This window comes from Leucoraja erinacea, chromosome 6, assembly GCF_028641065.1.
Source record: "Leucoraja erinacea ecotype New England chromosome 6, Leri_hhj_1, whole genome shotgun sequence".
Classification (NCBI taxonomy): Eukaryota; Metazoa; Chordata; class Chondrichthyes; order Rajiformes; family Rajidae; genus Leucoraja; species Leucoraja erinaceus.
Genome location: NC_073382.1, coordinates 44,924,565 through 44,937,352, shown reverse-complemented (window position 1 = coordinate 44,937,352; position 12,788 = coordinate 44,924,565). Strand labels below are relative to the sequence as shown.

At 45.3% G+C, this 12,788-nt stretch overlaps 1 protein-coding gene across 1 annotated transcript in view; it reads left to right on the top strand.

The window, feature by feature from the left end:
• The window catches only part of rxfp2b (relaxin family peptide receptor 2b), a 56,853-nt gene that overhangs the window by 13,213 nt on the left and 30,852 nt on the right, over window positions 1-12,788 (top strand). The window contains exons 2-3 of the mRNA XM_055636865.1: window positions 4,318-4,464; window positions 11,397-11,471. Of these exons, the coding sequence (XP_055492840.1) occupies window positions 4,318-4,464; window positions 11,397-11,471 (222 nt within the window). The remainder of the gene's footprint in view (window positions 1-4,317; window positions 4,465-11,396; window positions 11,472-12,788) is intronic.

Here is a 12,788-nt window from a genome sequence, read left to right as displayed (position 1 = left end):
CCCCTCCCCCCCCTTCCACCCCCGCTTCCCCCCTCCCCCCCCACCCCCCCTATCCCCACAGCCCCCCTTCCACCACCCCTACCACCACCCCCCCCTCCCCCAACACCCCCCCCCCCCCCACACCCCCTCCCCTTCCCCACATCCCCCCTTCTTCACACCTCCCATTCCCCACACCCCCCTCCCCTTCCCCACCCTCCTTCCCCACACAATCCCCTTCCCCCCCCCACCCCCCCTCCCCCTACCCCACCCACCCCCCTTCCCCCACAGCCCCCCTCCCCCAGGTGCTCCTGTTTCCTCCCACATTCCGGGTTTGGTGGTTAATTGGCTTCAGTAAATTGTCCCAAGTGTGTAGGATAGAGCTAGTGTACGGGTGATCGCTGGTTGGTGTGGACTCGGTGGGCCAAAGGGCCTTTTTCCACGCTGTATCTCTAATCTAACCTAAACCTGACCACTGTTGTTGTATCCTCAAAACATTCACTGATAGAAACATGAGTTAAGACACTGGGATTTGCTCCAGACTGCAATGAGGAGGATGGTGCCAACATAATATTCAACATTAAGACACATAGTTATTGTAATCATAGCAACTACTGTAATCCGCTAGAACCTAGGCAATGGAGAGAATAGTTGAAAGGCTTCTATTTCGGTAATTTCAAGGCAATCCAGAGCAAGCTAAGTGTGTGACCTAGTCACACGATGTTATATAGAAATGGATGGCAAAAATTGCTGTCACAGTTCTAACAGAGCTTTTTCTGACGATATGAAAGAATACTGTCAAAGATAATCACAGCCAAACGAAGTGATTCAGCTGATAGATTGTCCAAGACTGTGGGTAATTCTTATCAATTCAAAATGTACCTTTCAATTTATAAATTGCACACCATTTTACTGAAAGTTATTCATGGACTGTAGAAGAATCTCATCTGCTGTAAAGGTTATGAGCCATTGAACATAATATGTCCTATTTTATGTAAGAAGGAACTGCAGATGATGGTTTAAACCGAAGATAGGCACAAAAAGCTGGAATAACTCAGCGGGACAGGCAGCATCTCTGGAGAGAAGGAATGGGTGATGTTTCAGGTTGAGACCCTTCTTCAGACATAGTTTATGTTAGTTACATCAGAGATTTCCAGGCTATCTCCAGGATGTGTGCTTATCCCCCTGCCTTCCTTCTTTACACACATGACTGGGTGGCTAAGAAACTGAATGAAGGGGAGATATATAAAATTAATTCATTCTCAATTTGAATTGAATTAAAGAGAATTCTTTAGATAAATTAAATGACAAAGATTAGAGGGCATAGCTTTAAAATGAAAGGGGCAAGGATTAAAGGAGATGTGCAGGGCAAGTTTTTTACACGGATTGGTGAGTACCTGGAACATGCTTCCAGCGATGATGGTAGAGGCCATTACGATAGTGGTGTTTACGGGTACAGGAGAGGTTTACCAGAATGCTGCCTGGATTAGAAGGTATTAGTTGTAAGGAGAGATTGGACAGATTTGGATTGTTTTCTCTGGAGCATCTGAGGCAGTGGGGAGACCTGATAGAAGTATATAAAATTACAAGAAACGTAAAAAGTGTAGACAGCCCGGACCGTTTTCCTCGGGTGAAATGCTAGCGGGCCTAGTTTTAAGGTGAGAGGGGCAAAGTTTAATGGAGATGTGCGGGTAAGTTTTTTACACAGAGTTTGGTGGGTACCTGGAATGCGCTGCTGGGGGTGCAGGCTGATATGATAGTAATGTTTCAGAGGCTTTTGGATGGACACAAGGATATGCAGGGAGTGGGGGGGTGGGGATATGGATCATGTGCAGGCAGAAAATACTAGTTTAACTTGATCCAAAAGGATCTCGATACTATGGTTGAGTGGTCACAACAATGGGGCATGCAGTTCAACCCTTCCAAATGTGAAACTATGCGTGTCACCAAAAAGAGGAATCCAGGCAAAACATCTTACAATATATTTGGTGCCACCCTTGAAGAATCCAAACAAACCAAGTATCTTGGCATCAAATTGCAGAATGATCTGCGTTGGAATGGTCAGACTCATCATGCAACGGTGAAAGCAACAGGTGCCCTAAACTTTCTGAGGAGCAACTTTCATCATTGTTCAACTTCTGTCAAGGAGAAGCTATACTTCACCCTCGTTAGACCTCATTTGGACTACGCAGTTGCAGCATGGGACCCATACACAAATAAAAACATTTCTTCCATCGAACGTGTCCAAAGACAGGCAGCTCGATTTGTTACTAACACCTATGAGAGAGAAGCGAGTGTCACCAAACTTCTGAATTCTCTGGGGTGGAACCTTCTCCAAGACAGACGTGAAGCTCACCGTTTGACCTGTTTTTACAAAATGTTAAATGGTCAGCTCGACTTAGAGTACAAGACCTACACCAAACCCAAACCAATTAGGAGCAGACGAGGGCATTCGATCCAATTTGTGATCCCAGCTACAAAGACAGATGTGTACAGCAATTCATTCTTCCCCCGCACAATTAAAGCATGGAATAATCTCCACCCAACTATAGTTACCCAACCAGATGCAACTAAATTTACAGTAGCTCTTTCTTCCCAATAACCCTTTCTGGCTTAAGCCCTCCCTTCACCACCTCCAGTTTAAATTCCATTTGGAATATTTTGGAGGACCAAGAAACAAAGAACCAAGACATCATGTTTGGCACAGATATTGTGGGCTGAAGGGCCTGTACCTGTGCTGTACTGCTCTGTGCTCTATGTCATTCCAAATATCAAGGACCAATGATTTAATCCAGAAGGGAAGATTAGGTTAGTTAAGTAATGTTACATTACTTGATATAATTTGTTATATTTGTATTAATTTGGATAAAGTTGACATATAATTTTGCAGAATGCTCATCCATTTCAGCTGAATTAATTCAAAAACTACAGAAAAACCTAGCAGGTCAGGCGGCATCAGTGGAAAGAAAAACAGTTAGAATTTCAGGCCAATGATTCTTCTGATCCCCACAGATACTGCCTGGCCAGCTGATTATTTACATCATTGTCTGTTTTTATTTCAGGTTTCCAGCATCTGCAATGACTTAATTTTCATTTGTTTTCTGAGTTCCTTTCCTTGTTTTTAACACAATGACCTGAGTTTAATTTACTCTGTTTTTGTTCCGTACATCTCCTTTAAACTTTGCCCCTCTCACCACATAAACTTTGTTTGCTTTAGCTAACTACAAGGGTTGTTTGCTGTGCAGTGTTATTTTCTAGCAGATGTGTCATGCTTTCAAATTTACTCCAATAGTGTGAAGCTTGGCTCAGTTACTTTACCCTTGGCTCAATAACTTTATTTGAACTTGGTTCCTGAGATCTTTTCCTTGTTTTTGATACCAGTGATGTCAAAGGCATGTAATGCCCCTGTCCCACTTAGGAAACCTGAACGGAAACCTCTGGAGACTTTGCGCCCCACACAAGGTTTCCGTGCAGTTCCCGGAGGTTGCAGGTGGTTGCCGGAAGTTGCAGGTTGTGGAATCAGGTAGGGAGACTGACAAAAACTTCCGGGAACCGCACGGAAACCTTGGGTGGGGCACAAAGTCTCCAGAGGTTTCCGTTCAGGTTTCCTAAGTGGGACAGGGGCATTAGAATGTTTAAAAGAGATTGAGGCAGATTGAGGCAGAAAGGCAGATTAGTTTGTCAGGTGGGAAGTTGTGATCACAAAAGGTGAGGTCCTGAGGTGGCAAAAGAATAAAGTGGAAAAGGACATTTTCTTCTGTAAGTGGCAACACTAGATAGAGGGGTAAATAAGCTGTATGGTATCAGGCTGAAGAAGGGTCCCGACCTGAAACGTCAGCTATCCATGTTCTCCACAGATGCTGCCTGACCCGCTGAGATACTCCAGCACTTTGTGTCTTTTTTTATGAATTGCCATCTGCAGTTCCTTGTGTCTCCTAGTAGATACATGCCTTCTCAATCACAACCAAATTGCCATTCATTAGTTTAACTCAGCATCATGTTCAGCATAGATACTGTGGGCCAAATGACCTGTTCTTGTGTTGGACATATGCTATGTTCTCTGCTGACCTAACATCTACCTCATTGGAGACTCTCAGACTATATTTAATCAGACTTAACTGGATTTTATCTCGCACTAAATATTATTCCCTTTGTCCTGTAACTGTACACTGTGGACAGCTTAATAGTAATCATATTTTGTCTTTCCAGTGACTGGATAGAAGGTAACAATTTTTTTTTACTGTTCCTCGGTACCCATGACAAGAATAAACTAAACTAAAAAGTGATGTTAAAATAAAATTAATCCGAGTGCTTTATTTTTTGTCTTTCTTACCACTACAGAAGTCATGACAACAATCCCTATCGCACAGAATTCTCATTGTCCCGTTGGATTTTTCCCCTGCGGGAATATCTCGTTGTGTCTGCCACAGTCCTTGCATTGCAATAAAGTTCAAGATTGTGAAAATGGAGCTGATGAGGAAGACTGCGGTAATGCCACTTTTTAAACATGTGAAACGGAGTGACATGTCAGACTGTTATTAATACTCTTTAGAATTCTGATCAGTAAATTGAATATAATTTGATATGTTGTTACGTATTGATTGAGTGTGCCTCTTGCACTCAGTGGGAGATGCCAGCTTGATAGAGTTGTGGGATTATATGACATTGCTACAAAGTAATGGGTTTACCTATCCTAGGATAAATAAGGTATTTTTTTGATTTGCTCACATGAATGGGCGGCACAGTGGCACAGATGGTAGAGGCCTGACGCACAGTGCCAGTGACCTGGGTTTGATCCTGACCTTGCTGTGTGTGTGTATGTGTGTATGTGTGTGTGTGTGGGGAGTTTGTGGACCTGTCATATCACCATACAGCACAGAAACAAGCCCTTTAGCCCAACTCATCCATGATGACCAAGATACCCCACCTAGGTGAGCCCCATTTGCCCGTGTATGGTCCATATCCCTCAAAATCTTTCCTGTCCAAATAACATCTGAATGTTGTCATTGTAGCTGCTTCAGCTACCTCCTATGGTAGCTCATTTCATACACCCGTAGCTCATTTCATACACCCACCATTCGCTTGAGTGAAAAAGTTGCTCCTCAGGTTCTTATTAAAACTTTCCCCTCTCTACCTAAAGTTATGTTGCTATGGCCAATTCATTTCTAAACCTGAACCTCTGGTTTTTGACTCAGACTTCGCTGAACGTTGGCCGATTTCCGAGCGCGACTTTAACTTTTACATTCGTGCTGCTCATCGCAACATTCCACCAGACCACCGTGCCTCTATCCTTCTCAACATCGCTGGCCCAGAAGCTATCAAATGAGCAGAGCGTTTCTACCTTGCTCTTGCAGTCCTGGATCACAACATTCAGATCGTGGTACCTGTTGAAACTTTAGATGATCCCAAAGTCCTGATCAACAAATTCAGACAGTTATGTGAACTTAGCACTAACTCAGTACTGGAACGTACTAATTTTTTTGCTCGTAATCAGCTACATGAAGAACATGTGGACACTTCTATCAGCACTCTAAAAACATATTGCTGCACGCTGCCGTTTTGGGAATCTGTGTGATGAACTCGTCCGGGAAGACTGGAGGGTGGAATCCTCAGTGACAAAGTATGTGATGAATTACTCTGTGATACTGAACTAACACTGGTCAGAGCTGAACATGCTTGTTGCATTGCTGAACTTACCGAGTCTCACACTAAATCAATGGGGCCAGGACCACATTCCTCATACCATGTTGATGCTACCGACACCTCCTACCGCACCCAACGTTCACAGCCCAATACATCATCTCGACAATCTCGCAGATTTATTGAAAAGTGTTCTAACTGTGGCGGGTCACACCCCGCTGATCGTGAACTATCCCTTGCCTTTGGTAAATTATGCCACTATTGCAAAAGAAGAAATAATTTCATTAAATGCTGTTGAACCCGTGGGAACCGCCCAGTTCCACGGCAGCCTGTGCACCTGTTAAAACATGAAGATTCTGATAACGAGTACCAGGAGTTACCAGATACTCTCTCCGAGCATGATGATAACAGACATAACATACACACTCTGGTTGATTCCACTAACAAGCGCCTCGACCCTGAAGTTTCTCTTCATGTCAACAAAACCATTACAGTTGCAAAGATCGATACTGGGGCCAAATGTAATGTCATGTCATTGTCCGCATTTACACGAGTCAAGAATGCCGAACGTATTGTAAACACATCGGCTACTTAGTTAGCCTATGGAGGAGGGGAGGTGCAGCCAGTTGGAAGAGCTGAGCTGCAGTAGCACTTAGCATCGCAAACTCACAAGCTGAACTTTTTTATTGTTCTGGGGAAAGTTGCAACTCTGCTTGGCATTGATGCATGCCAGGACCAAGGACACATTCCGCATGCAATGGTGTTCCTGGGTGTCATTACCGACCCACCCGACAGGGTTTCCACCATGGTGGTCGTAACAAAGAAAAACAAAGACGAAATCCGAATTTGTATGAACCCCAGAGATCTGAACACCGCGATCAAATGCCCGTACTTCCTGATGCGCATGGTGGAGGAAGTTGCTGCTCAGCTAGGCAGTGCCTCCGTGTTTTATGTTCTGGATGCCAAAAGCTCATTCTGGCAGATCCTGCTGGACCCCGACTCGTCCAAACTCACCATGTTTGGAACCCCCTTTGACCGTTACAAGTTCCTGCGGATGCCCTTTGGCATCAACTCTGCTAGCGAAGTATTCCAGCATTCAATAGAACAATTATTTGTGGGGTATCCTTGCACCATAATTGTCGACGACATTCTCATAGAAACATAGAAAATAGGTGCAGGAGTAGGCCATTCGGCCCTTCGAGCCTGCACCGCCATTCAATATGATCGTGGCTGATTATACAACTCAGTATCCTGTACCTGCCTTCTGCCATACCCCCTGATCCCTTTAGCCACAAGGGCCACATCTAACTCCCTCTATTAAATAGCCAATGAACTGGATTCAACTACCTTCTGTGGCTAGGCTCCCTTCTCGTTGCTGGACGCGACCTGATTGATCATGATGCCAAATTTAAAAAAGTACTGGACCATGCAAAAAGCATTCACCTCGAACTCAACCCTCTGAAGTGCAGATTCCTCATCAAGGAGGTCCAGTATGTCGGTCACGTATTCACCAGTGATGGCCTCAGACCTGACCCCTCTAAGACCATTGCCATCAACAAGATGCTCGTCCCCACTGACTTGACAAGTTGCAGAGATTCCTGGGGATGGTTAACTACTTGGGGAAATTAATTCCCAACCTCAGCAAAATATCAGCCCCCCTGCGACAACTGACTCACAAGAACATTGCATGGTCTTGGTACCCACAACACCAGAGGGCATTCGAAATCCTTAAATTACAACTGTCCAGTGCTCGTACCCTCACTTATTTCGATATAAAACTACCGGTGACATTTACATGTGATGCCTCCCAATATGGACTAGTAGCTGCTTGCATCCAGAATTCCATCAGAGAGGCAGCAGACTTGTTGCTTACGCCTCCCGTACCTTGTCTGGGATGGAACAGCTCTACGCCTAGAATAAAAGGAGTTACTAGCCCTGGTTTTTGCCTGCACAAAATTCAAAGACTTTATTTTTGGGAAGTCCATGGTTGTTGAACCAGACCACCAACCTTTGGTCACTATTGTGGCGTTGTTGCTCGCCTGCAATGGATGATGAGGCAGCTACAGAGTTTCGATTTCACTCTAGTCTACAAAAGGGGCAAGGACATGCATCTGGCTATCACTCTAACAAGAGCCCCACCAAAAACCTGCGAACAACAGCCATCCGAAAATGACCTGTTCACAGTAATGATGGTGTCGTACGTACCTCCAAGATGCCTAAGCGGCTTGGCAGAGCAAACGGCTGCGGATAACACTTTACATCTACTGTCTTCAGTCATCTGGCATGGCTGGCCGGATAAACAATATCGCACACCACTTCCTAATCGCCCATACTACCCAGTCCGAGATGAACTGGTGCTGCAGGAACGGTGTCGTAAACAAGGGTCACAAGGCAGTCATCCCAACTGCCCTACGGGACAAATATTTTTATGCCATCCACAGGGGTCACCCCGGTGTGAAAGCAACCATAGGACGGGCAAAGAACATGTTTTTCTGGCCCGGAAATACCGAATTCATGCGTGAGAAAGTTGAAGCCTGTTCTATCTGCAACAGACTGATGCCACACCAACAGACGCAGCCTCTGCTCTCACACCCTGTTTCTCCTCAGCCTTGGTCCACGGTTGCTACTGAGATAATCGAGTAGCGTGGCAAACAGTATTCGTGTTCTCGTTGACTCATACTCGGGCTGGTCCCACGTCACCAGCAGTCCAGAATCCCCACAATCAAACGGACTTGCAGAACGGGCTGTCCGGAGTCCAAGCAATTGATGGAGTGCTCACACCTTGCTAAATCCGATATCTATCTGGACCTGCTCAACCTAAGAAACATCACCCGTGACCCAATACTGGGGTCTCTTGCCCAACGCCTGATGACGACAGACCCGTGCTGCACTGCCTGTGCCCCAACAACTACTGCAGCCACAGGTTCATTCACCACTTGCTGCCCAGAAACAGAAACTGAAACGCGATACCCAAAAGCCATTTTTCGATATGTCCAGCAAACCACTTACACCTCTCTCCAGTGTCCATGTCGTTCGCCCTCAACCCAACAACGGCTATGGCCGTTTGGGTTTCATCCACAGTCCCGCAAAAGAGCCGCGCTCATACCTGGTGAGTGCCGACAGTGGGATCTACTGACTAAACCGTCAACATCTCCTTCCTGTGAAGGAACCACGTCCTGCTGTCTCATATCCTGATGCTCCGTATCCAATCTACCCATCTATTTATATATATATATATATATATATATATAGCACTTTATTGTATCACTTTTTATTCTTACAAGGAAAGATGTAGATTGGTTACTTTACTTACTAACCAATGTAGTGCTTTATTAATATAAGCTCCTGCTGTCTCATATCCTGATGCTCCGTATCCAATCTACCCATCTATTTATATATATATATATATATATATATATATATAGCACTTTATTGTATCACTTTTTATTCTTACAAGGAAAGATGTAGATTGGTTACTTTACTTACTAACCAATGTAGTGATTTATTAATATAAGCTCCGCCTACTACCACACCATTCATATTATCGCAACCCGACATGTGCTGTTAGTTGGTGATGCAGCACGGTAGAATTGATATGCTGCTGAGGGTTGTACGTGTTACTCAATAAATACTGTTGTACCAGATCCGTGAGTATGTGTGACTTACTCAACACTCTTTTAGATCACCCCTCGGTCTCCTGTGCTCCCAAGATTAAGGTCAGTCCTAACCTACCTGACCTTTCCCTTTAACTCAAACCCTCAAGTCCTGGCAACATCCTCAGAAATCTTCTCTGCACTCTTTCCAGCTTAATGTGTTTTCCTAATTTTCATTGACCCCAGAATGAACAATGGGCCTTGCAAATTTTATCTTCAGATCAATACACAAAAACATTAAAATGTGAACTGACTTTAAAATACAGGTGCACAACCTTTTATCCGAAAGCCTTGGGACCAGACACTTTTCGTAATTCGGAATTTTTCGGCTTTCGGAATGGAAGATTTTTAGCGTAGATTTTAACGGCTGGCACAGTGGTAGAGTGCTCGGCTCATACCCGCAAGGTCGCGAGTTTGCGCCTCGATCCCTGCAATTACTCGATCGCGATTTTGAGTTCAATGTAGTTTTTTCTTGCAGAATAGGAGAGAACAGGGAGGGTTAGGCTGGGATCATTCTCTGCGAGGTGATCTTAGTGCGGGAGATAAGTGTAGGAGAGGTGTACTGACTGTGTGAGCAGAACTTTGGAAGTGATTGCCTACCATTCTCAAAAGCCGCTGTGTCTCCCTGTCCCTCCAACTCCAGAGGAATCCGCTCCCCGATGGGCAGCTACGGCGACAAGTGGCTGTTCGCCCACAGCCCGAGCTGCGCCCCCTCATCCACAACCCGGGTTCCTCTGGAGTTGGAGCGGGGCTGGGCTAGAGTTGTTGCTGGCTGTGAGTTTCTGGGATCTCCGTGCTTGCAGTGGGCCTGGGGGTCGGTGTCCCGATGAGGGGGCGCAGCTCGGGCTGTGGGCGAACTGCCACTTGTTGCTGTAGCGGCCCATCGGGGAGCAGCTTCTGGTGGTCCTGACGTCTCTCAGCTCCTGGCCAGGGGGATGGCCGGAGACGTCAGGACAAACAAGAACCCACTCCCCGATGCGCCGCTACAGCGACAAGTGGCAGTTCGCCCACACCCTGAGCTGCGCCCCCTCATCCGCAACCCGGGTTCCTGTGGAGTTGGAGCGGGGCTGGGCTAGAGTTGCTGCTGGCTGTGAGTCTCTGGGATCTCCGTGCTTGCAGTCGGTGTCCCGTTGGTCCTGACGTCTCCGGTCACCCCCCTGGAATGGAGCTGAGACTGGGAACTGTACCGCCCTTGCCCGCTCCCTCTGCAACTGCAAACAACCCCACAGTTCCCAGTCTCAGCTCCTGTACAGGGGGGTGGCCGGAGACGTCACAGCCGAGCTGCGCCCCCTCATCCGCAACCCCAAGACGAAGACGTACCTTGCACACCAAGACGTACCTTGCTTCTGTCCCTACGGGGAGCGTGTTCCTCTGGAGTTGGAATGGGGCTGCTGCTGGCTGTGGGTCTCTGGGATCTCCGTGCTTGCAGTGGGCCTGGGGGCCGGAGTCCTGTTGGTCCTGACGTCTCCGGTGACTGGCGCTGACCTGCTGGCAACTCCGACGTGAAGACAGTGCAAAGCCCCCACGCCGGTGCAATGAGCGGGGAGCTGGAGAGGGGAGGGAAGGGGTCACACACATGGCTGAGAAGCAGAGGGGTGTAGGTGGGGTGAAACTGAAGGGACTGCCTGCTGAGTTAAAAAGTTCCCACGCAAGACTCACGATACACTGTGTATCGTGAGTCTACCGTGGGAACTTTTTAACTCAGCGGGCAGGCAGCAGCAGATTGTCAATTATTAACCCTCCCGTGCAATATACCCTCACCTTCTCTTTTATGAATGGGGATTTAGTTCCCCTTTCTTCGAGGACCGACCGGAGGTTCCGCTGTCACCTCTGCGGGCCACCCTCGGTGAACGTCTTCAAGGACCTTTCTTCAAGGACCGAAAAAATGTCCGCTATTCGGAGCTTTTCGTTATTTGGAACCGGATAAAAGGTTGTGCACCTGTATATGTATTGTAGAAATTGGGATGCATTTTCAATTACTATCTTTTTGCGCTGAAGTAATAAACTTATCATTTATTCTTTTCATTTTCATTTTAATCCTAAATTGACAAAGCCTTTTACCAATAGCAATAGACACATTTTGTCTGCGAAATATATTGAAATGTGTTTTCTTATCTTTCCTTTTAGATGATAATTCTGGTTTGGCAAACATGTTTGAAACCTTTTTTACGCCAACTCACATTGAATTATCAGAGGATTGCTGTAAGTGATCTTGTTATTCTAAAAAATATTTGAGGATTGTTGTAAAACCCAATAAAACTGGAACCTGGGAAAACAAAACAAAGTGGAATAACTCAGCGGGTCAGGCAGCATCTCTGGAGAACATTCTTCAGACTGATAGGGGAGAAAAGCTGGAAGAGAAGTGTGCACATGACCAAGCATGGAGAGTGATAGGTGGATACAGGTGAGGGGGGTTTGATTCACAAATGGGTGGACAAAGGCATGAGATGAAACGGAGATAATCGGAAAGGAGAGAAGAGGTGTGAAATATGAAACCAGAGGTTTCTATGCTGTATCACTAAACTAAAATCTGTGGGAAGAATGGAAAAGGCCAAGAGATTGAACAAGGGTCCCGACCCGAAACATTGTCTGCCCATTCCCTCCATGACTGACCCACTGAGTTCCTCCAGCACTTTGTGTTTTGCTCAATATTCCAACATCTGCAGTTCCTTATGTCTCTTTATTTCCACATCAGTAAGTTCTCTCACATCAGTAAATCTATGAGCTTTTATTTTAAGCAGTAACAGTTGATGTGATGCCTTCAACTATCTTAAGGAAATCTAAGCATTGTACATCCACTCATTTCTCTTTATCCGAAGCACACGTTATTTCTCTAAAGAACTCCAATAAATCACGAAGATATGATGTCCGTTTCACAAAACTATATTACATTTTACTGATCAACTTGAATTTTTCAAAGTCTGTTACATTTTTCATAATAGCTTCTAACATTTTCTCAATGTCAGAAGTTAAACAAATTGGCTTATAATTTCCTGCTTTCTTTCTTTTTGAATAAATGTTATTAATTGAATGGATCCTTCTCCTGGCTTTAATGGAAGTTCCATTGAAGTTCTGTTCAAAAGTCAAGTTAAAAGTGCATCAAGAGGATGATTTATCTTTTTGGAAACATTGCTAAATGCCTGACTTTCACCCCAGAAAGTTGTAGTTAAATTTTGACTGATGCAAATATAGTATTAGGTTTAGGTTTATTATTGTCACGGGTACCAAGGTACAGTGAAAAGCTTTGTTTTGCATGCTATCCAATCAGAACATATTGTAGCGCATCAGTTCCATAGACAAAGTCTAATGTTTGCAATGGGGTAGAGGTGAATCGGATATTACCCAAGATAATGGAAGGACCATTCAGAAGCCAGATAACAGAGGGGAAGAAGATGTCCCTGTCTGATGGAGTGCACTTTAAAGCTTCTGCACCAATTGCCAGATGGGAGAAGAAGGAATGACCAAATTCTAAATATCCAAATTCTAATTCAAGGACCCTTTTACATTAATTTTACTAAT